This window comes from Hemitrygon akajei, unplaced genomic scaffold, assembly GCF_048418815.1.
Source record: "Hemitrygon akajei unplaced genomic scaffold, sHemAka1.3 Scf000064, whole genome shotgun sequence".
NCBI classification, from domain to species: domain Eukaryota; kingdom Metazoa; phylum Chordata; class Chondrichthyes; order Myliobatiformes; family Dasyatidae; genus Hemitrygon; species Hemitrygon akajei.
This window is the reverse complement of record NW_027331950.1, coordinates 2,274,281-2,300,551: the sequence shown is the minus strand read 5'-3', so window position 1 is coordinate 2,300,551 and position 26,271 is coordinate 2,274,281. Positions and strand designations below refer to the sequence as shown.

The 26,271-nt window shown below is 45.6% G+C and overlaps 1 protein-coding gene across 1 annotated transcript in view; it reads right to left on the bottom strand.

Annotated features, from left to right (window-relative positions):
- Nucleotides 1–15,826, bottom strand: part of LOC140721919 (uncharacterized) — a 65,665-nt gene extending 49,839 nt beyond the window's left edge. Inside the window, exons 1-3 of the mRNA XM_073036741.1 lie at nucleotides 15,718–15,826; nucleotides 12,074–12,142; nucleotides 11,122–11,240 (exon numbers count right to left, since the gene is read on the bottom strand). Of these exons, the coding sequence (XP_072892842.1) occupies nucleotides 11,122–11,240; nucleotides 12,074–12,142; nucleotides 15,718–15,826 (297 nt within the window). The remainder of the gene's footprint in view (nucleotides 1–11,121; nucleotides 11,241–12,073; nucleotides 12,143–15,717) is intronic.
- Between the last annotated feature and the right edge of the window lie 10,445 nt (nucleotides 15,827–26,271).

Below are 26,271 nucleotides of genomic sequence, written 5' to 3'. Positions count from 1 at the left end.
AGTTGCTTCGGGGTTGCACACTGATTTGAGGTTTGAATGAGGGTTTGCCGGTCAGCAGAGATTTATGGGTGTACACGGATTTGCTGATATATGCAGAGTTGGGTGTGTTGGCGGATTTGGGGCTGAACACTGACTTTGAGGAGCTGTTGGATTTGGAGATGTGTCGAATCACAAGGTTGTTTTTTTTTAAAGATAAACGCGATATGAACTTTGATCTCTGTACTTGCTGTTTTTAAAAAAAGAATGTAAGCAGTCCTTTTGTGAACTATTTGAAATGATTCTTGCGCTGGGATAATCTAATGTGCATGTGGGAAAATCAGTGGGTTCGGGTGCGCAGCGGATTCGGGGGTGCAGACGGATTTTAGAATATGTACTGATTTAGGAGTGCTTTGTAGAATATGGTGGATGAACAGAGATTTGGGAATGTGGACAGGAATGGGTGCTTGCCGCTAATATTGGGATGCATGCGGATTGAGGGCACACATTAACTTAGTTGCACAAGGATTTGGGGCGCACACGTATTTGTGTGTCGGTGAGAATTTGAGTGTGTGCAGAGATTTGGGAATGTCGGCGGATTTCAGGGTGCATACGGATTTTGGGGGTTCGGTAGTTTTGGAGCACACATTGGGGGTGTGTATGCATTTCAGGGTTCTGAGGATTTGGAGGAGTGACGACTATCAGACTTGTTTTATTTAGAGATAATTTAATGATAAATGCATTTTGAACGTTGAAGCTTGTTCTTGCCATTTTCTAAGGTGGAGGCAGCCGGTTTGTAAACTATTTGAAATAATTTTGCTGAGATGATCCAATGTGCAATTGTGTCTGCTGATTTGTTGCTCTGACGAATCTCAATGTTGTTTCATTTGTACACAGATTAATCATGAATGCAATTTGAACTTTGACCTCTGCTCTTGATTTTTATGGTTCAGGCAGCCATTTTGTGAAGTGTTTGTAATGAGAGTTCGAGAGCATGTGCAGTCTGCGAGGACAGACGGGAAGGGACGGAACCGAGGGGATAAATTGAACTCGAGGCCTATGGATACGTGTATAGTCAGACAGGGTCAGATAGAGACAATGGGTCGATCCACACAGAGTCACAGAAACACGCTACACAGAACTGCACTTTCTTATCCGTCTCTCCAGCGCTCCGCCGTGTTCTTTAGCACATACGTGGTGATATGATTGAAACATACTCAACCCCCTACTAGACTTTATGATCATGTATTAGGGTTAAGGGTGGGTCCTGGACGAAAACCGAAATGTTTTGACTGTGACTAAGTCATTGAAGATGCGGAGGGTTCTGTGAGGGTTCTGAAAGTGTTTATTCACCATCACAAGCAGATCTTTTCTTGGCGACCCCCTCGTTAGAGTCCCCCAAACACAAACTAATCCAAGTGTTTATACGCTGGAGGAGAATGGTAACAGTAGGTGATTCAATACAATTTTACAAACTACAATGACATAATTTACTTCAATATTCTTTCTCTCCCAAATGGCTCCTTTAAACTACCTATTTAGAGTGGAAGCACATTTAATTGAAAAGACACCACTGAAGGTACAGTCACCGTTTGGGAAAAACTAATTCACACGAACAATCCAAACATTTAATTTAATTTAATCGCAATCTGTCACCACGGGGATTGCACCTGCCTGAAGTAATTGGTTTGTAAATAATTTAAAAAGAGTTATTTTTAAATCTGTTGAAGTGTGTCTCTGTGGAGTCGATTAATGGTATTTAAAACCCCAGGCATGTGCTGCCTTAACATTTCATTGCGAGAGATCACCTGTAGCACAGAGGGTACAGGTCACTGGACAGAGAAAATGCCTGCTATGTTCGATAGGTACAGAAGTGTGGAGAAAATATTGTACGTGTTCATCGCCGTCATTGGGGTTCCTGGTGAGTGAGCAGAGCAATTCATGTTTGGTATTTCTGTGTGTTAACCACGTTAATCTGTTTATGATCATTTGACAAGCTTCTAACTTGATGATCATAGTACAAATAACCGTCAGAGATATTGATCCTGTCAGTTCAACACTCTGATTTTTCATATTTAATGACAAGCGGAGCTAAACTCCTGTCTCTCATCTAGTTCACGGGATCGACTCGAACGTTGTTCTTGCCTTCAATGACACCTTGTCCGGAGTTGTCCCAGTGTGGGGACAGCCAGCTCTCCCGCAAGCTGTGACTGGGATGGGTTTACATTGTAAAGTTCACTGTTTCTGAGTTATTGACCAGAGAGAAACCCTGGTCCTGTGTTTCATGTCTCCCTGTGGAGTCTGTCACAGTCGGATCTCACTGCCTGTCGGTCAATAACTGGGTCTGATCACCTGAACCAGTGTCCACTGGTCTGCTGATGAGAGTTATCGAATTGAACTGCGCTGTGGAATTAATCCATTAACGGAGTCACTCAACCTCAGGTTACTGAGTTGTTCCTGCTTTCCCTCTGAGACGCTTCGTAAATTGGGGCACCGCTTCGTCCTGTAGAAAAGTCTCGGCCCCAAATCAAAGTTTGTTCAATTCCATGTACGCTGCCGGACGTGCTGAGTCCCTCCAGTATGTTGTGTGTGTTGCTCCCCTCTGTATCCCTTCTCGGCCCTCAGCGAATGGAATCGGGATCAGCACCGATCGTTGTTGCTCATGCAGATCACTTTTATAGCCCTCGATTGTCCACACATCGCCTAATCTCCACACTAAAGAAGGCAGGTCAGAGACAATGTGACCCGTGTCTGATGTTAGATTAGCAACCGTTCACGGACTCCACCACTTCTAATCTTTAGCTGAAACCCGATCCCTTGAGGAATGGGGTCTCTAATGCCCAGTGTCTGTTATCTCTCTCACTCCCTCTCTCTCTCCCTTCCCCCACACACAGTGAATTTAGTGGCGATTGTGATCCTGTCCCGGGGAAAGTGCGGCCTCTCTACCTGCACCACTCGCTACCTGGTGGCCATGGCAGCGGCGGATCTACTGACCATTGTCATCGAGGTCATTTTGCATCGAATCAATGTGTATTACTTCCCGCGGAGTTTTCTAGACATCACCCCTGTGTGCAGTGTTATCGATGTACTGAGGTTCACAGCCACACACTGTTCTGTCTGGTTCACCGTCGCTTTCACCTTTGACCGGTTTGTCGCCATTTGCTGCCAGAAGCTGAAAACAAAATATTGCACCGGGAAAACTGCGGCTGTGGTTCTAACAACAACCGGCGCACTGTTCTGTCTGAAAAACCTTCCCCAGTACTTCATGTGGGAACCCAGAGAGATAATCGACAATGTACCGTGGCTCTGTGATCTCCTGGACAATGCTTTTACTGACCCTGGTTGGGTGAGTTATGACTGGCTCGATACGGTTTTAACTCCGTTCCTCCCTTTCGCTGGGATCCTGCTGCTCAACGCTCTGACAGTCAGGCACATTTTAGTGGCCAGTCGGGTCCGTAAGGGGTTGAAGGGTCAGAGCAAGGGGGAGAACGGCAGTGACCTGGAGATGGAGAGCAGGAGGAGGTCTGTGGTTTTACTCTTCACCCTCTCCGGCAGCTTCATCCTGCTGTGGATGACACTGGTTGTAAATTTCATATATTATCAGGTTTTAGGGAAAGGACTAAATTTTAATGATTCTGAATGGATCTTTCTCTCCGTCGGGGTTTTGCTGAGTGATTTCAGCTGCTGCACGAACACATTTATTTACGCTGTGACTCAGTCAAAATTCAGGGAGCAGGTAATTAGGGCGGTGAAATATTCTGTCCCCTCAGTGCTTCATTTTATTAATAAAGCCGCGACCTGGCACAAGCCGGAGACGGCCGCAATATCCCAAATTCGGCCGCCAGTTCCTCACTTCACCGCCTGATCTCCCAGTTGTTATTTCAGAGCCGACTGTCCCATGGACCGGCAGGTCTGGGACATTAGGATAGTGTGTTTCTTGGGAGGGGAAAAGCAGCGTCCTGAACTCGTCAGATGTCAGTCAACGAACTACTCTGGATTCCCAGCCACCCATTGGTCTGTGGACATGTCCATCTATGCCTATTTCCATTCACCAACCTCACAGTCCGACTTTCCCACAAGACAGAGGGAGTTCTAGTCTGATGTTGTTTGGATAATCCAATGTCAAGCACACCAGTTTCCACCCTCCCCCTGAATGATTGGCTAACGTGATTAAATAGGGCGGGCTTTGGAAACATGGATGTTGATACTCCAAATTAGCGTGCGTCCCCGCCACTAACTGGACTGGAATATGTTGCAGAGAAATGGGAAATAAAACCCTCACTGCTCTTTTTTTTCTAATGAATTCCAAAATACCCCCGAAAATCCTATAGACTGTAGCAAATGGAACCCAATACAGTGAACCAAATTAAACTCATTCCCACAACTGAAATGAAAGGTAATGAAATCCGCATTTGATTTCTATCTACCTGATCAGCTTCACCCTGAAATAGTCTGTGTTCAAATGCTTCATAATGACAAAATCTACACGACCTAGTGTGAAGTTTTCCAACACGACGTTAACCCTGCAAACCCTGAAACGGGTTCTGATTTGCAAAGTGGGAGGTCTTGATCCACAGTTGAACTTTTAACCGCTTTTGTATCTAAACAGTCAACCCGCTCATTCCCCTCAGTACCTGCATGTGCAGGGTCCCATGCACGTGTAAACTAATACTTTGCGTATGAAATAATGTTTGATGAGTTTCCAGCAGTACCTCTGACCGACTTCTGGTGTCCAGCTCGTTCCAGACTGACCGACCCGTTTTAAAATTCATCAGAACCGAAAGAGGCATCTGAACAAATTACAAATTTACATGGACAAATTTCCTCCACTCAGTGTAAGCCTAACATGATGGCCACATATTCTGCGGTTTGTACTGATCAATGGTCGGTAAGTTGTTGCTTCTAAATTCGGACACAAATAGCAGCCACACGATCATTCCCAGTCAGACTGCCTTTTGATTCCTCTGCAACAACGGCAAACACATCCGATTAATTGTCTTTAATATGTTGATGAACCAACAGAGTCCTTGGACTTTATTGAAATGTGAGACCTAAATCAACCAGTCACAGGCAGAACAAAGTGGGGTTTCGGAGAACGTGCCAGTGCGCCATCTCGCATTATCCAACAATCCCATCTTCCCAACCTGTGATTTTGGTTCTTTGTTAAAACAGCTGGAGAAATGCACCGGACATACAGATGACAATGAACACCAGAGCCAGATCCGATCCCACCAGTCAGAGAGCTGAATATCTACCAACAACCTCTGGCTTCTCCCACAAAGCTCATGTCTAAACCTATCTGGAAAGCTCAGTGACAAGCTTGTTGACCAAACGCCCTTGCGGGACCATGTCAGACGTCACGCTAAATGCCATGTAGAGAATATGAACCGCAACGCCTTCTTTAAGTTTCCACGCAAAGCACAGAGTGGTACCATACATAAACCCATGCCGATCCCAATCAGTCCATATCGATCCAAACACTAATACATCCGGTCCCTCACAATATCTTCCAATTACTTTACCGCCATTGATATCAGGCTTTCCGGCCTATAACTTCCTGGTTTACTTTTAGAGCCTTTCTCAAACAGAAAACACAATTCTCCAAACCTCTGGTCGCTAAGGATAATTGTGGTGTGCATTAGGATTTTTGTTTTATTTGACAAGGTGAGGAGAGAGTTTGATGAGGGCAGGACAGTGGATATTGTCTACACGGACTTTATTAAGGGGCTTGACAAAGCCCCCATGGGAGGTAAATCTAGAAGATTCACATGCATGGGATCCACTGCAATTTGGCTGTTTGGATTCAGAACTGGCTTACGTACTGAAGGCAGAGGGCAGTGATGGACTTATTTGGGCTGGAGGTCTCCAACAAGCGGAGTTCCGTAGGGATCTGTACTGGGACCTCTGCTGGTTGTAATGCATACAAATGCCTGGATGAAAATGTACAAGGGCGGAGTTGTGTACGGCGCCGAGGACTGGCAAGCAATGCAGCATCAGTTGCAGATGCGGGCTAAGAAATGGCAGCTGGAGGTCGACCCAGATAAATGTGACGCGTTGCACCGCAGTCGGGCAAATGCAAGGAGACAGTTAAGCACACGATCATTAACAGAGCTGCTGAGCAGACAGAGCTTGGGTTCGAAGATCATCACTCTTTGGAAGTGCATACACACGTCGATAAGGATAAATTGTGTTGTTTTCTCTGGCGGGGGCTGAGGGGAAACCAGAGAGAGGTTTATAAGACCACGAGAGGCATCGAGGATGTGGATAGAGAGTATCCGTATCTCAGGGTTTTAATGCCCAATACCACAGGCCATGTATTGAACGTGAGAGACATAGAGGGTGTGGACAGATAGTATCCGTATCCCAGGGTTGTAATGTCTAATACCACAGGCCATGTATTGAACGTGAGAGTCATAGAGGGTGTGGATAGAGAGTATCCGTATCCCGGGGTTGTAATGTCTAATTCCACAGGCCATGTATTGAACGTGAGAGAAATAGAGGGTGTGGATAGAGAGTATCTGTATCCCGGGGTTGTAATGTCTAATACCACAGGCCATGTATTGAACGTGAGAGGCATAGAGAGTGTGGATAGAGAGTATCCGTATCCCGGGATTGTAATGTCTAATACCACAGGCCATGTATTGAATGTAAGAGGCATAGAGGGTGTGGACAGAGAATATCCGTACCCCGGGGTTTGAATGTCTAATACCACAGGCCATGTATTGAACGTGAGAGAAGGTATGTTGAAGTTTGATATGAGGGATGTTTTTACTCAGAGAGCCATGAATGCATGGTATGATGTTAGAAACAAATATATAAGAGGTTTTTAAGGGAAGTTTGGACAGGAACATAGATGAAAGGAGGATGGGGGTATATGGATGTGGTGTAGGTCGGAGGGAATAGTGTTTGGGTGTTTTTGATTTGCTCTGTAGCTGGTTGAGCACCACACTGCGGGCCGAATGGCCTGTTCATGTGCTGTAGAGTTCAATGCTCTAATTTAAATATTTCTGCCACTGTTGGCCTCCCACTGGGCCTTAGGGAACAGTTCGTCAGGCCCTGGGTATTCGTACACCCTCATTTGCCTCAACACAGCAAAGACTCTCCCCCACCCCCATAATCTGTAGGTGGTTCATGAAGATGATGCCGTTTTGTCGAACTTCTATACAGCCTGTGTTCATCTCCTAATTAAATACAAATGCAAAAAATTATCTACGGTCTCCCCTATCTCTCTCGTCTCCAGAAATTGATTACCAATCTGATCTTGCACTTCTCTCCTTTGCAACCTCGTTGCTCTTAACGTATTTGTGGAATCGCTCAGGATTCACCTTTCCTCGGGCTATTGTGACCGAATAAAATCACTGAACCTTGTGGATATAGAAGACATTAATGAGCAAAAAGAATCAGGCACCCTTTGGAGTTAGGACCTGCCCGAAACAATATTACACGACATCTTTATATGCTGAAGATCAGCAGGACTGTTTTACACTTACAATGTTTTCATAATGCTTCCTTTGAATTACATACACTTTTCAAACACCGCAATCTCCCCTGCAACACTCACGACACCGAGAATGAATTTGAATCGCCGCTGACTCTGGGCTGCATTCATGAATTTGCAGCGTCTCAGGACCATGGAGTGTTTCTTTGCTTGCGATCAGCCAGTCTGTCCCGGAACACTATTGTTCTGGTCTGCACTTTAAACTCATCAACAATTGATACTCAGGTCTGAAGACTGGTTCCTGTTGAAATTCACATTTGCTATACTGTATACCAGCACTCCGGAATTGCCCTAACAGGGATACACCACGCCTTCGTTTAGATACCTGGATACTTTAAAGCGGCCTCTTGCATGCCTTCTACTGCAAACATCCCTCATTTGTTACAACCTGCCTACAGCTATGACGTACCTCTGTTCTTCATAACCAGGGCCTCAACACCTCTTCAAAGCCAATATTCCCTAAAACTGGTATCTTTTCTTTTTCTCCTGGCACATGCAAGCTTTTCACTCTCAAAACTTCACATATTTGCAGGAAAACCACGTGTCCCAGTCTTTCACTTTCCAGATCTTTGCTCACAGCGTTAAAATTGACCTTTCTTCAGTTTAGTATCTGAACACGTGGACCAGAATTGGAAAGGTGAAGCAGTGGGTATAGGCTCGAGATCGCAGCGTACCAGCATGGCGCAGATCTGAGAGCAAGAAATGACCGGGGATTTGGATAACTTAAGCAATGGGCCTAATAGAAAACGCCAACAATTAGAGTTGGAGGTGAGGGACGGGCCAGTGTTTAGTTTTACTCTTCCCTGTGCTGAACGAAGTCTGTGCCCTGCAACTAACGGGCTCCTACAGCAGCACCTGGCTTTATGTCTGTGGACTCACTTCCCTGAACTTCAGTTCTGAATGCTCTTTGCTCACTGCTATTGTTTGAGCAATTTTAATTTTTTCTGTACAGAAGGTGTTTGACAGTTTTGTTTTTTTTTGAATGGCTTCCACAGGGTTTCTTTGTGTTGTGACTGCCTGTAAGGAGCCCAATTTCAAGCTCTGGAGGTAGAGGTCACAGGGAATCCAGGGATAGCTGACTAAACTGATACACAATTGGATTGATGGTAGAAAACAGATGACAAAGGTGGAAGGTTATTCCTCTGACTGTAGACCTCTAACCAGCAGCGTGCCGTGGAGACTGTAATTGAGTAATTCTTAATGTTTGGAATGTATCTATCCTGCACCTTCCTCATTTCCCCCAGAAACACATTCCATTGTTGCTCTGCTGTCATCACTTCCAGCATCTCCTTCCAATTTATTTGGCAACTTCTCTCTCATACCACTGTAATTTATTTTACTCCACTGAAATACTGCAACATCAGACTTCACTTTCTCCCTGTCAAATTTCAAGCTGAAGTCAATCATATTGTGATCACTGCCTCCTAATAGTTATTTTACCTTAAACTCTTTATTCACTCCCGGTTCATTACATAACACCCAGTTAAGTATTGCTTATCCCCAAGTAGGCTCAACACCAATCTTCTGTAAAAAGCCTTCTCATAGGCATTCAATAAACTCACTCTCTTGACATCCATTTCCAACCTGATTTTCCCAATCGACCTGCATGTTGAAATCTCCCATGACTATCATTACATTTCCCCTTTGACACACCTTTTCTATTTCCTGTTGTAATCTGCAGTCCACATCCCAGATACTGTTGTGAAGCCTGTATATAACTGCCATCAGGCTTCTTTTACACTTATGGTTTCTGAACTTAACCCACAAGCATTTGACATCTTCCGAACCTACGTCACATCCTACTACAGATCTGATGAAATTCTATACCAGCATATCCATGCCGCCCTCTCTGCCTTCCTTCCAATCCCTCCATTACGAGTAACCGTGGACATTCAGCTTCCAACTACAACCATTGTTCAGCACGATTCAGTGATGACCACAACATCATACCTGACAATCCACAACAGTGCAACACGATCATCCTCATTTCTTAAACTCTGCACATTGCAATATCACACATTGAGTATGTTATTTGCGACCCTTTTTGATTTTGCATCCCGAATGCCCTGATACTCACCCTGCTCGCTGCAATTATGTCCTATCATAATTAGGCCTTCGTGACAGTCTGACTGCACACCAACTTTGCTTTTTTAGCATCCATCCTACCATGAGTTTCCCACCCGCCCCCTGCCGGATTATTTCAAACCATCCCCAATGGCTCTCACAAACTGCCCATGAGAATATTGGCTCCCCTCGGTTTCAGGAGTAACCCATCACTTTTGAACAGGAGAGATCCCAATGATCCAAGATCTTGAATCCCTGCCCCCTGCGCCAGCTTCTCAGCCATGCATTAATCTGCCAAATCATCCTGTTCCTACCCTCACTGGTACGTGGCAGATGCAACAATCCAGAACGGAGGAGAATATACAAGACAGGTTTAGTAAGTTTGCAGATGACACTAGAATAGGTGGTATAGTCGACAGTAAAACAGGTCATCAAAAACAACAGGGCAATCTTGACCAGCTGAGTACATGGGCTGAGGACTGGCAACTGGAATTTACTTCTGACCAGTCCAGGATGTTGCATTTTGGGACGTCAAGTTCAGGGTGGACTTCCGTAGTGAATGGGACAGTCTTGCGGAGTATTGCAGGGCAGTAAAACCTTGGAGTACACATCCATGGCTTACTGAAACTTGGGTCAAAACCTGACAGGGTGCTGAAGAAAGCTTTTGGCCCCGTCACCCTCATAAATCAGGGCACTGAGAGTAACGGGTTGGCTGTTATGGTGCAGTTGCTTAGGACACTGTTGAAACCACACTTGGGGAATCATAAACACAGGTGATTCTGCATACGTTCGAAACCCAGAGCAACACCCATGAAATGTTAGACCACATAAGGTCAGGCAACATGAATGGAGGGGAATAAATGTTTGACCCTTTGTGTCAAGACCCTTCATCGGGACTGGAAAGGAAGGGGGAAGAAGCCAGAATGCAAATAATCAGAGTCCAAATGTTGATGCTCTGTCTTTCATTGTCTCTCTCCCTCTCACCTGTATCCCTGCTCCTCATCAGATGCTCTTACGCCGACTACTGTCCAGAGCCAAAAATCTGCCCTCTGCTAACCCGTCTCTGGTTTCTAACTGAACATCCAACGTATGGTTCCCCATACTGCTTTCAGAATCTGGAGGACGGGGGTGTATTCTAACACAGCGGTGTGACACGTAGTCCTTTAGAAGCAGTGAAAATGACCCACAACATTGAAATGAGCAGGGAGTAAAGTATTTAATTACTGGTGTTGTTCATCCCAAAGTAGATTTTCGATTTTAACTTCGGTTTCAGCAAATGTGGAGATTAAATATCTGGTACGCAAATTATTTAAACCTTCTTGCCAGTGTGAAATCTGTAGTGCACCACAAGGCTGGATGACTGAGTGAATCTGCTCACATTCAGATCAGGTGAACGGCCTCTCCCCAGCATGAACACGCTGGTGTGTCTGTAGTGTGGATGACCGAGTGAATCTTCTCACATTCAGATCAGGTGAACGGTCTCTGCCCAGCATGAACACGCTGGTGTGTCTGTAGTGTGGATTACCGAGTGCATTTTCTCACATTCAGATCAGGTGAACGGCCTCTCCCCAGCATGAACGCACGTGGTGTGTCTGTAGTGTGGTTGAGTGCGTGAATCCTGAGCAGGTGAATAGCTTCTCCCCCGTGTGAACTTGCTTGTGCATCTGTAGGTTTGATGACTGGGTGAATCCCTTCCCGCCCTCTGAGCAGGTGAACGGCCTCTCGCCAGTGTGAATTTGCTTGTGTACCTTCAGTTGAGATGACTGTTTAAAACCCTTCCCACAGTTTGAGCAAGTAAATGGCTTCTCCCCACTGTGAATACGCTGGTGTGTCAGTAGGTCAGATGACTGAGTGAATCCCTTCCCACAATCAGAGCAGGTGAACGGCCTCTCCCTAGTGTGAATTCGCTGGTGTATCAATAGGTCAGACGACCGAGTGAATCCCTTCCCACATTCAGTGCAGATGAATGGCCTCTCACCAGTGTGTATTCGCTGGTGAGTCAGTCGGTCAAATGACCGAGTGAATCCCTTCCCACAAACGGAGCAGGTGAATGGCATCGTCCCAGGGTAAATTCGCTGATGAACCTTCAGTTTAGATGACTGATGAATCCGTCCGTGTTACAGTGACGTTCAACCCAAGTCAGTGGAAGAAGTCATTTTCCTCCCATTCATGTCTTCGGTAACTGGACAGTCTTCCTGTCTGTGTAAGAATGGGACACTTTCGTGTGGCTCGGTTTGATTCTCTGGGTTTGTATTATTCACTATTCCCTCACAGCGACGCTGTTGAGTTGCTGCCCACGAAAGGGAAATGCTCTGCACCGATTGCCTTTCTTGCCGTACAGATGGAAAGTCAATTTAAAGTGCTTTGCGGTTTTTCGTTTGTGCAGTAATTTCCTGTTCAGACCGATGGTCAGTCCACACACCTATTTAAAAAAACATTAAAAACATTAGTAACATTTCAACTTCTGGTCCTTTCTCACAGCACTGTAAAAAGCCTGTGATATTACATGGGTAATGATGGATACTTTCCAATTACCATAGAAACCTGTTCCCCACAGGTGACTGATGGTGGTGAACTCATCGATGCACTTCAGTGATGTGAAAGCTGCAGGTCACCAGTTACTCAGGAAAAGGTACTTGCTATCGTTCTGTACCCAGAGAGAGAAACATGCTATCAGTGATAGAAAGGTCCGGAAAAAGAGGAGACAGAGCAAAAGTGCATCTCTCAAGATCTAAAGCTGATGGAAGGACGTTGTTGCTTTTTTATTCAACATTAGTTGACATTTTCACGGACTTGAAGGCAAACACCATCTGTACTTAACTCAGTACTACTTTTGCTCCAAGTTCCTAATACAGTATTTGGATTTAAATATGTGGAGCTCAGCAGCGTTTGTGAGATTCATCCGCTCTCCTTCCCTTTCTTCTGTTCTTCCAAACACGCCATACTAACTGATGGGTAAATCGCTGATATCAGCCATGCCTGCCCCTTTACCCAGTAAACCCCACGAATCAGAAACCTGTCTCTCTGCTTCGGTCGCAGTGATGCGCATGCGTCACAAAAAGGCACCAGCGCTTTCGCTCATCTAGGTTACCCGTGGCCTGTTTCCGGATCTTGCGACTGAGAGAGAGGGAAAGGATCGGGACTGTCCTGGGGTGCGGAGCCACAGTGTGTCCGGAGATCATAGTACGTGTATCTCGGTCGTGGGTACCGATAAAATTTCTGCCTGGAGTCCCGCTCCACCCTGCTGCCAATTCTGAGACCTTTGGCCACAATACGCATGCGCTGCTTTCCCGAACTGTCAGTCCGTTTTGCGCATGCGCACTTTATCGTCTGGTCACGCACAGGGAAATCTGGATCGAACGAGAGAAAGCCTGCAGATGCTGGAAATCCAAAGCAATTCACACGAAACGCTGCAGGAACTCACAGCACAGCCAGCATCTAACTACAGAAGCAAAAACTCAGAGTGGGGAATAGAGGGGGACGGGTCTCTGTTTACCAGAAGGAGAAAACGATATTCATGCCACCAGGTTGGAGGGTACCCAGATGGAATATAAAGTGTTCCTCCTTCACTCTGTCATCTTGACACAAGTGGAGGCCTTCGATCAACACGTCGGAACGAGAATGGGAAGCGGATTTAAAACGTTCGACCACCAGGAAGTGCCCCTTGTGGTGGATAGTGACCATAAGACACATAGCAGCAGAATCCGTAGTTTAGAATTTAATCCTCACTAACGCCCTATGCAACTTCAACATAAAATCTCAATTCTTGGTATTAATAATGTGACTAAATGAGAAGCGAGAGTGTATATTGAACCTCTGGAAATTAATGCTGGAGAGGTAGCAATTGTGAAGAAGGAAATGGCAGACGAACTGAACAGGTGTTTGGGACCAAGCTTCACTGTGGGAGACACCAGCATTATGCCAGAAGATCGACTGTGTCAGGAGGCAGAAGCGTGAGAAGTTGCCATTACTAAGGGAAAGGTTCCTGGGATCTGAAAGTCCTAAAGGTGAATAATAGTCGCCTGGACCTTAATGTGAACACCCCAGAGTGCTGAAAGAAGTGGCTGACGAGATTGTGGAGGCATTAGAAATGATATTTCAGGAACACTAGATTCTGGAATGGCTCCGGAAGTTGGGAAAATTACAACTGTCACTTCAATCTTCAAGGAAAGGAGAGTGGTGGGAGAAAGGAAATTAAAGGCCAGTTCGTCTGACCTCAGTGGTTGGGGTGATGTTCCGGTTGATTGCTTAGGAAGTGGTTTCATGGTACCTGGAGGCACATGATAATATAGGCCTCAGGCTGCATGGCTTACTGAAGGAACACACTTGCCTGATAAATCTATTGGAATTCTTAGAAGAAATAATAAGCATAATCGACAAAAAAGAATCGCTGGATGTTGTGCACCGATTTTGAAAAGGCAATTGACATGAGGCCGCTTAACAAGTTAAGTGCAGATGTTATTACAGCATGGATAATGCATTGGTCGTTTGGCAGGAGGCAAAGAGTGGAAAGAAAGGTTTGGTTGTTTTTTGTTGGTTGGCTGCCGGTAACTGTGCTGTACAACAAGGGTGTGTGTTGGGACAGCTTATTTATTACATTATATGTCAATGACATGGGGGATGGAATAGTTGGCTTTGTGTCCAAGGTTGTGGTTGATCTAAATGTATGGGGAGGGGCAGGTAGTTTTGAGAACGTAGAGCGGTTAAAGAACGTTTTAGACTGATTAGGAGAATGCAGATATAAGAGAAAGATTGAATATATTGTCGGGAAATGTACGGCCATGAAATTTGGAATAAAAGTTTCGACTATTTTGCGGATGAAGAGGAAATTCAAAATTTGAGGCGCAAAGGGACTTGAGAGCTCCCGTGCAAGATTCACTAAATTCTAATTTGCAGGTCGAGTCTGTGGTGAGGAAGGCAAATGTGAAGTCAGCATTCATTTCGCTGGAACTGCTATATAAACGCAAGGATACAATGTTGAGGCTTTATAGAGAACTGCTTAGACCGCACATGGAGTATTGTGAGCAGTTGTGGGACCCTCAACTAAGAAAGGATGTGCTGACATTTGACAGGTTTCAAACGAGGTTCAAGAAAATGAATCCAGGTCTTGACATACTAAGCGCCACTGTGTCTCTTCACATGGTCTTATGAAGGCCAATGTGCCAACATCCCACATTATGATTCTCTCCAAGAATTATGGATCTTCCCAGATCCCTCTGTTCTCCGGCACACCTCAATTCCATGTCATTCACTCAATTGCTACCTTGCCTAGTTTTCGCAAAATGTAAAATCTCACACGTGCCTGAATTGAATTCCATCCGCCATTTTGCAGCCCATTTTCTATCTGTTTTCCTGATGCTGCAAGAATTGATCACATACCTCGCCATCCACTGCCGCTCTGAATCAAGGTGTCATTTGCAAAGGCAGTTTACCACATTGCCATTGAAATACGTGTACTTACATCCAGTATGCTGTCCCTTAGAATGTCTTCCAATGAGTTACCCACGACTGATGTCAGATTCACCTCCCCTAATTTCCCGGGTTATTCTCAGAGCCCTTCTTGACTAATGGGAGTTAACCCCCAGCTTTCCGCCCGTGGCTGAGGCATTTGCTACACTAACCACCCACAAGAAGCGAGGGGAAACCCAATCTGGGACCAGACATTCTTCACCCCTAATTTGCGTCAGGTTGGTAAAAACCTCTTCCTTTGTGATCTGTATATTGTCCATGACCTCTGGGCTGTTTTTGGCCCATTTCCTTTGTTCATGTGTCTATCACCCAAGCAAAAACAGATGGAAAGTATAGTTTAAGATCTTCCCCATCTCTTTCGGCTCCATTATTGCATGATCATTCTGATCGGCAAGGGCACCATTTTTGTCCTTTTCCAATCATTTTGCTCTTTATATATCTAGAGAGGTCCTTGGGATTCTCCTTTACCATGACTGCTCGATACAACTCATGCCCTCATTGAGCCCGACTCAATTATCTCTTAAATATTACAAGCATTTCTTATACTTCACAACACAGTCATTTAATCCCAGGTGTCGATGCCTGATATGCCTCTTTCTTGTTCTTAAAGAGACCCTCAACATCCTTCTAAATCAAGATTCCCGAACGTCCGACAGGAACCTACACGCCCTGACCTCTCAATACTTCACATCTGAAAGTGCCGCACTTACAAAGGATCCTAACCGAGTCCACACCAGCCTGAACTCTTTCGATGACATCGAAATTAGTCTTCTTCCAATCTAGAATTTCAATCCGTGCACCAGTTGCGTATATCGTCATTCTTATGTTAAAGGTATGCAGAACTGAGTTCAGTGAACCTTGACACTGTCTTATACCCCCTTGTTCAATCTCTTCCCACCTATGTTCTTGACACTTCTCCTGCTTTGAATTTTTTCAATGAGTTTAAGTTCCCTGGCCCCAACCGTTTTACTTTCACCATGGACGTCCAGTCCCCATATACCTCCATCCCCCACCGAGATGATACCGAAGCTCTTCGCGTTTTTTTTTTTTGGATTCCAGACCTAACCAATTCCCCTCTACCACCACTCTCCTCCGTCTAGCGGAATTAGTTCTTACTCTCAATAATTTCTCCTTTGGTTCCTCCAACTTCCTCCAAACCAAGTGTGTAGCCATGACCACCCGCATGGGTCCTTCTTGTTGGCTTTGTGGAACAGTCCATGTTCACAGTCTATACGGTTATCCGTAACCCTCTTTTCCTTCGCTACATCGATGACTGCATTGGCGCTGCTTCCTGCACGCATGCTGAGCTCGTCGACTTCATTAACTTTGCCTACAACTTTCACCCTGTCCTCAAATTTAACTGGTCCATTTCCGACACCTCCCTCCCCTTTCTCGATCTTTCTGTCTCCATCTCTGGAGACGGCTTATCTACTGATATCTACTATAAGCCTACAGACTCTCACAGCTACCTGGACTATTCCTCTTCCCACCGTGTCTCTTGCAAAAATGCTATCCCCTTCTCACAATTCCTCCGTCTCGGCCGCATCTGCTCTCAGGATGAGGCTTTTCATTCCAGGACGAAGGAGATGTCTTCCTTTTTTAAACAAAGGGGCTTCCCTTCGTCCGCCATCAACTCTGCTCTCAAACGCATCTCTCACATTTCCCGCACATCTGCCCTCACACCATCCACCCGCCACCCCACTCGGGATAGGGTTCCCCTTGTCCTTACCTACCACCCCACCAGCCTCCAGGTCAAACGTAAAATTCTCCGTAAATTGCGCCACCTCCAACGGGATCCCACTACCAAGCACATCTTTCCCTCTCCCTTTCTGCTTTTCGCAGGGATCGCTCCCTACGCGACTCCCTTGTCCACTCGTCCCCCCATCCCTTTCCACCGTTCTCCCTCCTGGCACTTATCCTTGTAATCGGAACAAGTGCTACACCTGCCCTTACACTTCCTCCCTCACCACCATTCAGGGTCCCAGAGAGTCCTTCCAGGTGAGGCGACACTTCACCTGTGAGTCGGCTGGTGTGGTTTACTGCGTCCGGTGCTCCCGGTGTGGCCTTTTATATATTGGTGAGACCCTAATGAGAAGTTACGCGTTGATTGGCTAACATGAACATCAGTCATCGAGAGTGACGGAGGCGGTGATTCAGATGGAGCGATGTCATTTTTCACCAATAGACAAGCTTATTTATCAAACCACGCCGTATAGCTTCACGTTAGACAATAATTCAAGTGAAAGGCGAAGACTGGAGAGATTGACTGTCGCACTGGATGTGAATGGGAATTATTGGGCAAATCCACCGACCATTCTGGAGCAGATCGTTGACTGAGATCAGGCAGGACAAAAAGTTACCCAGTTGCATTCAATTTCGTTACGAATATAGAATAACTGCAGTTGGAGAGGGTGCGGTTCAATGGTCTGCTATTGGGAATGCGGCAGGGCAGATGACAATGGTCGTGGCGGGAACAATTTGCATTTAGTGATCAAAGCGGCGTTAGCTTCACAGCGCATGAGCAAAGAGTTCGACCTGGTCCGCGGTTTAAGATTCTAAATTGGAGAAAGGTCAATTTTGATGGTATCAGGAAGGAGTATTGCGTCGCCAGCATGGTAGATTGTCTCACGGGTTCAAGCATGTTCAAGGATGTCTCTGAGCTGCGCGCGCACACACACACACACACACACACACACACACACACACTTCACACACACACACACACACACACAGGCACGCACACACACACACACACACACACACACACACACACACACACACACACACACACACACACACACACACACACACAATATCATAATCTATCACAATGTCCCCGTAGTTGTCGGTCGATGGGATAGTAAGGGAAGGGAATAACACCTGGGAGGTCAGGCGGTGAATGTGAGGAGCTGGAGCCTGGACTGAAGACACTGCCGCCGCCTTTGCCTTGTACTCAGGGCCTGGGTTTATTCATTAATTGAACGGATATTTCACCGCGCTGATCACCTGCTCCCTGAATTTCGACTGTGTCACCGCGTAAATAAATGTGTTCGTGCAGCAGCTGCAATCCCTCAGTAAAGCTCCGACATAGTGAAAAATCCATTCAGAATCAGTGAAATCGTCTCCTTTTCCTAAGACCTGATAATATATAACATTTACAACGTGTGTCATCAACAGGAGGATGAAGCTGCCGGAGAGGGTGAAGAGTAAAACCACAGACCTCCTCCGGCTCTCCATCTCCGGGTCACTGCGGTTCTCCCACTTGCTCTGACCCTTCAGCCCCTTACGGACCCGACTGGCCACTAAAATGTGTCTGACTGTCAGAGGGTTGAGCAGCAGGATCACAGCGAAAGGGAGAAACGGAGTTAAAACCGTATCGAGCCAATCATACCCTACCCATCCGGCATCAGTAAAATAATTCTCTATGATTATACATAGCCACGGTACTTTGCCGATGATCTCTCTAGGTTTCCGCGTGAAGTAGCGGGGAATGTTTTTCAGACAGAACAGTACGCCGGTTGTTGTTAGAACCACAGCCGCAGTTTTCCCGGTGCAAAATTTTGTTTTCAGCTTCTGGCAGCAAATGGCGACAAACCGATCAAAGGTGAATGAGACGGTGAACCAGACAGAACAGTCTGTAGCTGTGAACTTCAGTACATCGATAACACTGCACACAGGGGTGATGCTCAGAAAACTCCATGGGAAGTAATAGAAATTGATTTGAGTCAAAATTCCCGTCGTTACAATAGTTAGTAGATCGGCCGCTGCCATGGCCACCAGGTAGCGAGTGGTGCAGGTAGAGAGGCCGCACTTTCCCCGAGACAGAACCACCATCGCCACTAAATTCACTGGATGGAGAGAGAGAGAGGAGAGAGAGAGTTAGAGAGAGAGAGAGAGAGAGAGAGAGAGCGAGAGGAGAAAGAGAGAGAGAGGGAGGGAGGGAGAGAGGGGGAGGGGGAGAGAGATGAGAGAGAGAGATTGAAGGGCAGAGAGGGAGATAGAGAGAGTGTGAGGGAGGGGGGAGAGAGAGAGAGTGAGGGAGAGAGAGAGAGAGTGAGGGAGAGAGAGCACAGACACTGAATATTACTGAACAAATTCCCGGAAATTACCATGGGATCTGGTCTCAACTAAAGACGAGAGTCGGTGAGGGGTGAACAGTTGCTAATTTAACATCAGGGATGGGACACGTTCTCTGATCTGTCTTCTTCAGTGTTGAGATAAGACGATGTGTAGGTAATCGTCCGGGGATAATGTTAACGTGTGTATGGGATTGAACAAACACTGAACGTTTCAGGCCGAGACTTTTCAGCAGCAGGAATCCATGCCCCAGTTTAGGACGGTCTGAGAGGGAAAGCAGGGACAACATAATGACCTGGGGCTGAGTGGTTCCGTTGATGTATGAATTCTACTGAGTGGTTCCATTCGACAATGAACGGCAGCAGACACGTAAATAACGGTTCAGGTGTTCCGACCCAGTTATTGACACTGGACAACGCTGGACAAGTTGTCATGAACTCGTCCCTGCGGTGCCGATTGTCCCCTACACTGGTACAAATCTGAACAAGTCCCACTAAAACCCATCCAGTTGCAACTTCCCGGAGAGCTGCCTGTCCCCAGCACTGGCACAAATGGTGACATTGTCCCTCTAAAACTCCTACCGTTACACCTTCCGGACACCTTCCCGGAGAGCTGCCTCTTCCCAGCAGTTTCAATCTGATCAATCCCTGATAAACAGTCAATAGTACAATTCAAACCTCCGCAGATCCGTGGACAATTGTTTAGGTGGCCAGACTATATTACTGACCAACAGGACGTTGAATCCAACGGTGACAGCCCTCACAGGGAGACATGAAACACAGAACCGAGGGTTCACTCGGATCGTGAACTCAGAAACAGTGAACCTCAGGACGTGTAACTCTCCCAGACACACCTTCCCGGACATCTGTCTGCCCCCAACACAAGTACCTCTCTGGAAAAGGTGTCATTAGAGACACGGGCAACCTTCTAATTGATCCCGTGAGTTAGCGGAGAGACATATTTAGTTTTGTTTGTTATTAAATATGAATCGCTAGGGTAGATTTCGCTGAGAGATACTTGTTCAAAAATCAACAAGCGGGAAGATTGTAAAATCATCATAAACGTTCACACGATTAACACATTTAAATTTCACACATGAAATGCTCTGCAATACTCACCAGGAACTCCAATGACGGCAATGAACACGTACAATACTTTCTCCACACTCTCGTACCTATCCAGCATTGCAGGCATTTTCTCTGCCCAGTGATTTGTCACCCTGTGTTACTGGAAATGCTGAAGGAACACATGCCTGGGGTTTTAATACCCATTGGAGACTCCACAGGGACAGATTTCAACAGAGTTAACACTAAGTTTATAAATTATTCACAAAACGCGTACGTCAGACAAGTGCAATCCCCGCGGTGACAGACTGAGTTTAATTTGGGGAATTAATTGTGACTCTGCAAACAATGCAAATTGTAATGGTACTGAGCGGCACAAACTGTGAGCGGCCTTCTTCCAACAAAGAGGATGTTATTCCAAACACAATCAGACACAGATGTCCACCTGATGTTGTGTTGCTCGGAATGTTGTCCGTCGGTTGAGGAGATGCTCTGAATGTAAAACGGCCGCTCTACTCTGATTCCCCAGCAACTGTGATCGCAGCTCATCTGACTGTAACCTTATCTCTCAGTCCCGGTTGTGTGAGGTCACGAAACTTTGTCCTGGGTCAGAAACATGCACACGGTCCTTACACATGTAACCGTATCTCTCAGTCCCGGTTGTGTGAGGTCAGGAAACTTTGTCCTGGGTCAGAAACATGAACACGGTCCTTACCATTGAGAGAAATGTCTGCTGTGAGAATGGAAAAGCTGCTGCCTTCCGTCTCCACCCGTCATGGGACAGATAAAGCATCGAGACCGACACTTGGCCCACGGTGTCGATGTCAAACATGACGCCCATTGAATGGGATCCCACCTGCCGACACATGATTCTTCAAGCTGCATTGCCTGTGGGTCCAACCTCGCAACAGTAACACTCAGCATCCGGATACTCTCCTCTCAACAGCACTGAAACTCTTTGCGGGAGTTAGTTTGTCCCAAGCAAAGGTGTCTGAACCTTCCGAGATGTTGATCTCAATTAAATGTCCTTCCACTGTAAATATATACTTCAAAGGAACCATTTGTACGACACAGGATATTGAAGAAAAGTATACCATTGTATCTTATGAAAATGAATTGCATCATCTGCTACTACCATTCGCATCAAGAGTACAAACTTTTTATGTAGTTTCTGTTCGGCAGACTCTACGGAGAGGATCTCCACCCGTTAAAAAAACAAAGAAACGTCCGTTTATGGTGATAAAGAAACGCTTTCATATCCACTAAACCCTCCAATTACTGCAGTGACTCTGTCACAGTGTTACATACACGGAACCCTGTAACAACACGCAGTTATTCCGAGTTGAGGGGTGGCCTCGACTGAAATGGATCCAGAGGGATTCACTTGAAAGGGCCAATAAAAATAGTTGAAGTGCAAGCGCAGCCATTCTCGGAGTGATCCATTCTTTAGAATGACACACACAGCAGGCCAGGCAGCATCTGTAGGAGAAGCACTGTCGACGTTTCGGGCCGAGCCCCTTCGTCAGGACGTCGACAGTGCTTCTTCCTCTAGATGCTGCTTGGCCTGCTGAGTTTCACCAGCATTTTGTGTGTGTTGTTTGAATTTCCAGCATCTGCAGATTTCCTTGTGTTCATTCTTTAGAATGCTTCGGTTCATCATTCTTAGGGAAGATTTGGTGAGGTAGATTGTCCCGTAAACTACTCACTCTCTGTACTCATTTGAACATTTCCTCGAAGGCTTGATCACAGTAGATTAGAGAGAATGGCTCCAGCAGTGTTTCCTACTGTGTGTAGGATGTGGGAGAGACGTCCAGTCTCTCAGATAAACACTTCTGAACCAGGAGTTTAACAAGCTGCAGCTCCTGAGATGACGTACGAGAGCATGGGGAGGTGGTAGACTGGAGTTAGAGGGAGGTAATCAGGTAACTGGGTAACTACTCGGAGCACAGCCTGTGGAGAGTACACCTCTGGCCATTCCCCTCAATAATGAGTATACAGTGCAAGTTTAGATACTATTAAGGGGGTCGAACATTAGAGGGGAGCCAGAGTGAGCTGGTCACTAGCACTGAGTTTAGTCCTGTGCCTCAGAAATGCAGCGAGGTGAAGTGTACTGTTGATAGGAGTTTCGTTAGTCAGAGGAACAGAGTCGAGGTCCTGTGGGTGCGCACGGATGGTAGGTTTGCCTCCCTGTTGCAGGATCAGGTTGGCTCGGTTCGTGTACACGGCATTCTCAAGGGCGAGGGGTGAGCAGTCACATTGTACCAGTGATAGAGGTAGTCAGGATGAGGGGATACTGAAGAGAGTTTTTAGGGAGCTTGGGCGGAACGCTGAGAAAGCGGCCCCCAGATGTGATAATCTTCGGATTACTGCCTGCCTCACTTGAAAGTGAAGGTAAGCAGAGGGTAATTTGGCGGTGGGTGACAAACTGGTGCAGGGTGCAGTGTTCAGATTTATGCATGTGACGGGTTGGAAACGTAGCGATAATGCTGAGGGTGAGGTGGCATTGTGAAATTCATCTATTCTGGACTGGGTGTTCTGCAAAGATGCGAAATTGATTAGCGAGGTTGAAGTAGAAGAAGCTGTGTGAGCAGGTGATCAGAATATGTTCATATTCACCCTGATATTCGTGAAGGAGAAGTTAAAGTCAGATGTCTCAGTGTTATAGTTTAGTAAAAGAAATCACAGAGGCCCAAGAAAAGAGTTGTGCCAGAATTGATTGCAAAAGGGCACTGGCAGGTCTGATAGCAGAGAAACCATGGCTGAAATTTGTGGAGGAAATTCAGAAAGCACAGGATATATACATCAGAAAGTGGAAAACATATTCTAAAGACATGATGACAGAACCACGGCTTACAAGTGAATTCAAAGTCAACATTTAAAAAAGAAGACATATAATTAGGAAAATATAATGGGACGTTAGATGATACAAAAAGTGTAAAATACCCAACAGTGTATATACGACCGCTGGTAAACCGTGCTGGAAAGGTAATAAAAGGGAACAAGGAACTGGTGGATGATCTGAATAAGTCTTCACTGCGGAAGACACTGGCTGTAATGGTGGAAGTTTCAGGTGTTTGATTTCATTGAAGCATGAGAAGTTACCATAACCAGAGAAAAGTTTCTGGGAAAGCTGAAAGGTCAGAAGGTATTTAATTCTCCTCGACCAGATGAAGCACATACCAGTATTCTGAAAGAGGTGGATGAAGGACACTGTGTGGCATTCTTGAATATCTTTGAATAATCATTCGATTCTGAATGGTTCGAGGACTGGAAAATCACAAATGTCCCGCCACTCTTCAAGAAGGGGGAGAGGTACATGAAAGGAACCTATAGGCCAGTTCGGTCTGAGTTTATTCGTTGGGAGGATGAATGGCGTCAACTGTTAATGCTGTGGTTTCAGGTTGTTTGGAGGCAATGATAACATAGAACACAGAGGAAGTGGCTTCTTCGAGGGGAAAACGTTGCCTGACAAATCTGTTGTCATCCTTTCGAGAAATAACAAGCAGCATGGACAAAGGACAATCGTTTATTGCTGTGTACTTGAATTTTCAGACCAGCTTTTACAAGGTACCACACCTAAAGCTGCTTCATAATCTGCGAGCAAATGGTATCACTGGGAGAATTCTAGCATGGGTAAAGCAATGTCTGATTGGAAGCAGAAAAGAGCAGGTCTTTTCAGAGACTCCTGGATAGGTACATGGAGCTTAGACAAACACAGGACTATGGGTAAGCTCAGGTAATTTCCTAAGTAAGTACATGATTGGCACAACATTATGGGCCCAAAGGCCTGTATTGTGCTGTAGGATATCTATGTTATGTGTTTTATGTTCTAAAGAGTGGCAACACAAGAATGTTGGGCTGCCGGTGACAACTGGTGTTCTTTCGGGTTCTGTGTTTGTGTAACGTACACGCAACCCTGTTACAGTATCAGCAGCAACAGAACACACTCGGAGTCTGGTCCTGCTGTTAACAAACACTATTTTATTAGTAACTACGTCATATAGTAACTTAAACCAAGGAAATCAAGAGTTAACGGTGCTATGCATATAAATGTGTAAATATATAAATCCCAAACCTTCTTCAAGCTTAGGTGGTAAGTGATGCAGTCTTACGATGGTGTGGTAAGAAGGTTCAGTTCAAATGTACAGGTTAATTAATGCGAGATGATTGTAATCCAAAGGCGAATGTTGTGAGAAGGCAATTACGTCGATATTCCACAGATTCCGCGACAGCAATACAAAATAACAATAGCAGTAGGTTTTATCTCCGAAGTTGTTCCACTCCACACACACGAAATAACCGACAGTGATCTTCAAAGAATATCCTTTCCACACACCCGAATAAAGCTAGGGAGCATCTCAAAGTGGTGGGCAAAGGATGCTCAAACAGAATCCACGTATGGATTATCACCAACAGTAGCTTATCACAAAGGGGACCCTCTTCAAGGGATCTACCACCCAGGCAAGGGTCGACACACGTGTAGATTACCCTGATCACACACAACGTGATAGCCAGTTCCACGGCATATGAAATAACTTCAACTGTGATTTGCCACAGGGGTGCCTTCAGTGAACTGCCACTGTGTGAGTTGCTGTTGTTACAGAGCAGAATGCATACGATATACAATTAATAGCTAAGGTTACTTAACTAAATACTTGGCAGAGAAAAGAACGGTAACAAATTAAAGTGGGCCCAGAATAATTAAAAAGAGTCAAATGTGCCAAGTTGGGGCTCAAATCTTTCAAAAATAATATTCAACGATCCACGGTGGACTACCACAAACTGGCTCCATCAATAAAAGCACTTTACATTTGTGTTTGTTTGACTCTGATTTTAAGTTGGGAGCTGCTAATTCGTGAACTGTTTGAAATTATTTTTCCTCTGAGATAATATCATGCGTAAGTGAGGAATGTTGTAAGTGCCCACGGATTTGGGGTGAGTACTGATTTGGGGGTGTACACTGATTTCTGGATGCTGGTGAATTTTTGGGGTAATGGCAAATATCAAGGTTGTTCCGTGTTTAGATACTTTAATAATGAATGCACTTTGAACGTTGAAAAATTGTTCTTGCTACTTTTAATGTGGAGTAAGCTGTATTGTGAACTATTTGAAATGTTTCTTTTACTAGGATAATCTATTGAGCATGTACTGGGTCACTCGTCTTTGGGGGTGCACACAGATTTGGAGATGTGCATGGTTTTGGCAATGTAAATTCAAATGGCATGAAGCTGCTTGCTCTTTGCTCTGAGCATAACCTTACCATAACCAACATCATCTTCCAGCAGAAGGCAAAATTCAAGACCTCGTGGATGTACCCGCGCTCTAAACATTGGCACATGATCGACTTCATCATTGTGAGACGTAGTGGCATCAAGGATGTTCTCATCACCCGTGCCACGAAAGGGGCAGAATGCTGGACTGACCACCGTATGATTGTGGCTAAGCCCCATATGAAAGTGCGGCACCGCTTGCGGCTGCAAAAACACAATTAAAAAAACGGCTAAATGGCAACCGCCTGAGAACCACAGAAGCAAGATGTGAGTTTCGACGCATCATAGCTGAGAAACTAAGAGAGCTGGAACCTTGTCCGAACTCACAAAATACCATGGAACAACAATGGATCTATTCAGCTCTGCGCTCTATGAGGCTGCAGCCCAATCCATCGGCCATAAGAACAGGAACCATCAAGACTGGTATGACGTCAACTCAGACGCCACCCACAACTTGCTCAAGGGCAAGCACAAAGCACACCGGGCAACTTTAGACAACCCATCATCCACCAGCATTGGCCGGCAGCTCGGAGGGAAGTGCAAAGGGCAATACGGGTCATACAAATTGAGTGGTGGACTGAAAACGCAGATGAAATTCAGTCCTTTACCGATAACAATGACATGCATAATTTTTACAATGCTCTCAAAGCCATCTTCGCCCAATAAATCGATGCGTTACTCCCCTGAAAGCAGAAGATGGATTAAAAATTCTGAAGAATCAGAATACCATTCTGCTGAGGTGGGCTGAACATTTTAACGTCCTGCTTAATCAGGATTCTGACGCAGACCCCATAATCCCGGACCAACTGCCTGAACTTTCTCCTATCCACGACCTCAGTCTACCACCAACCTT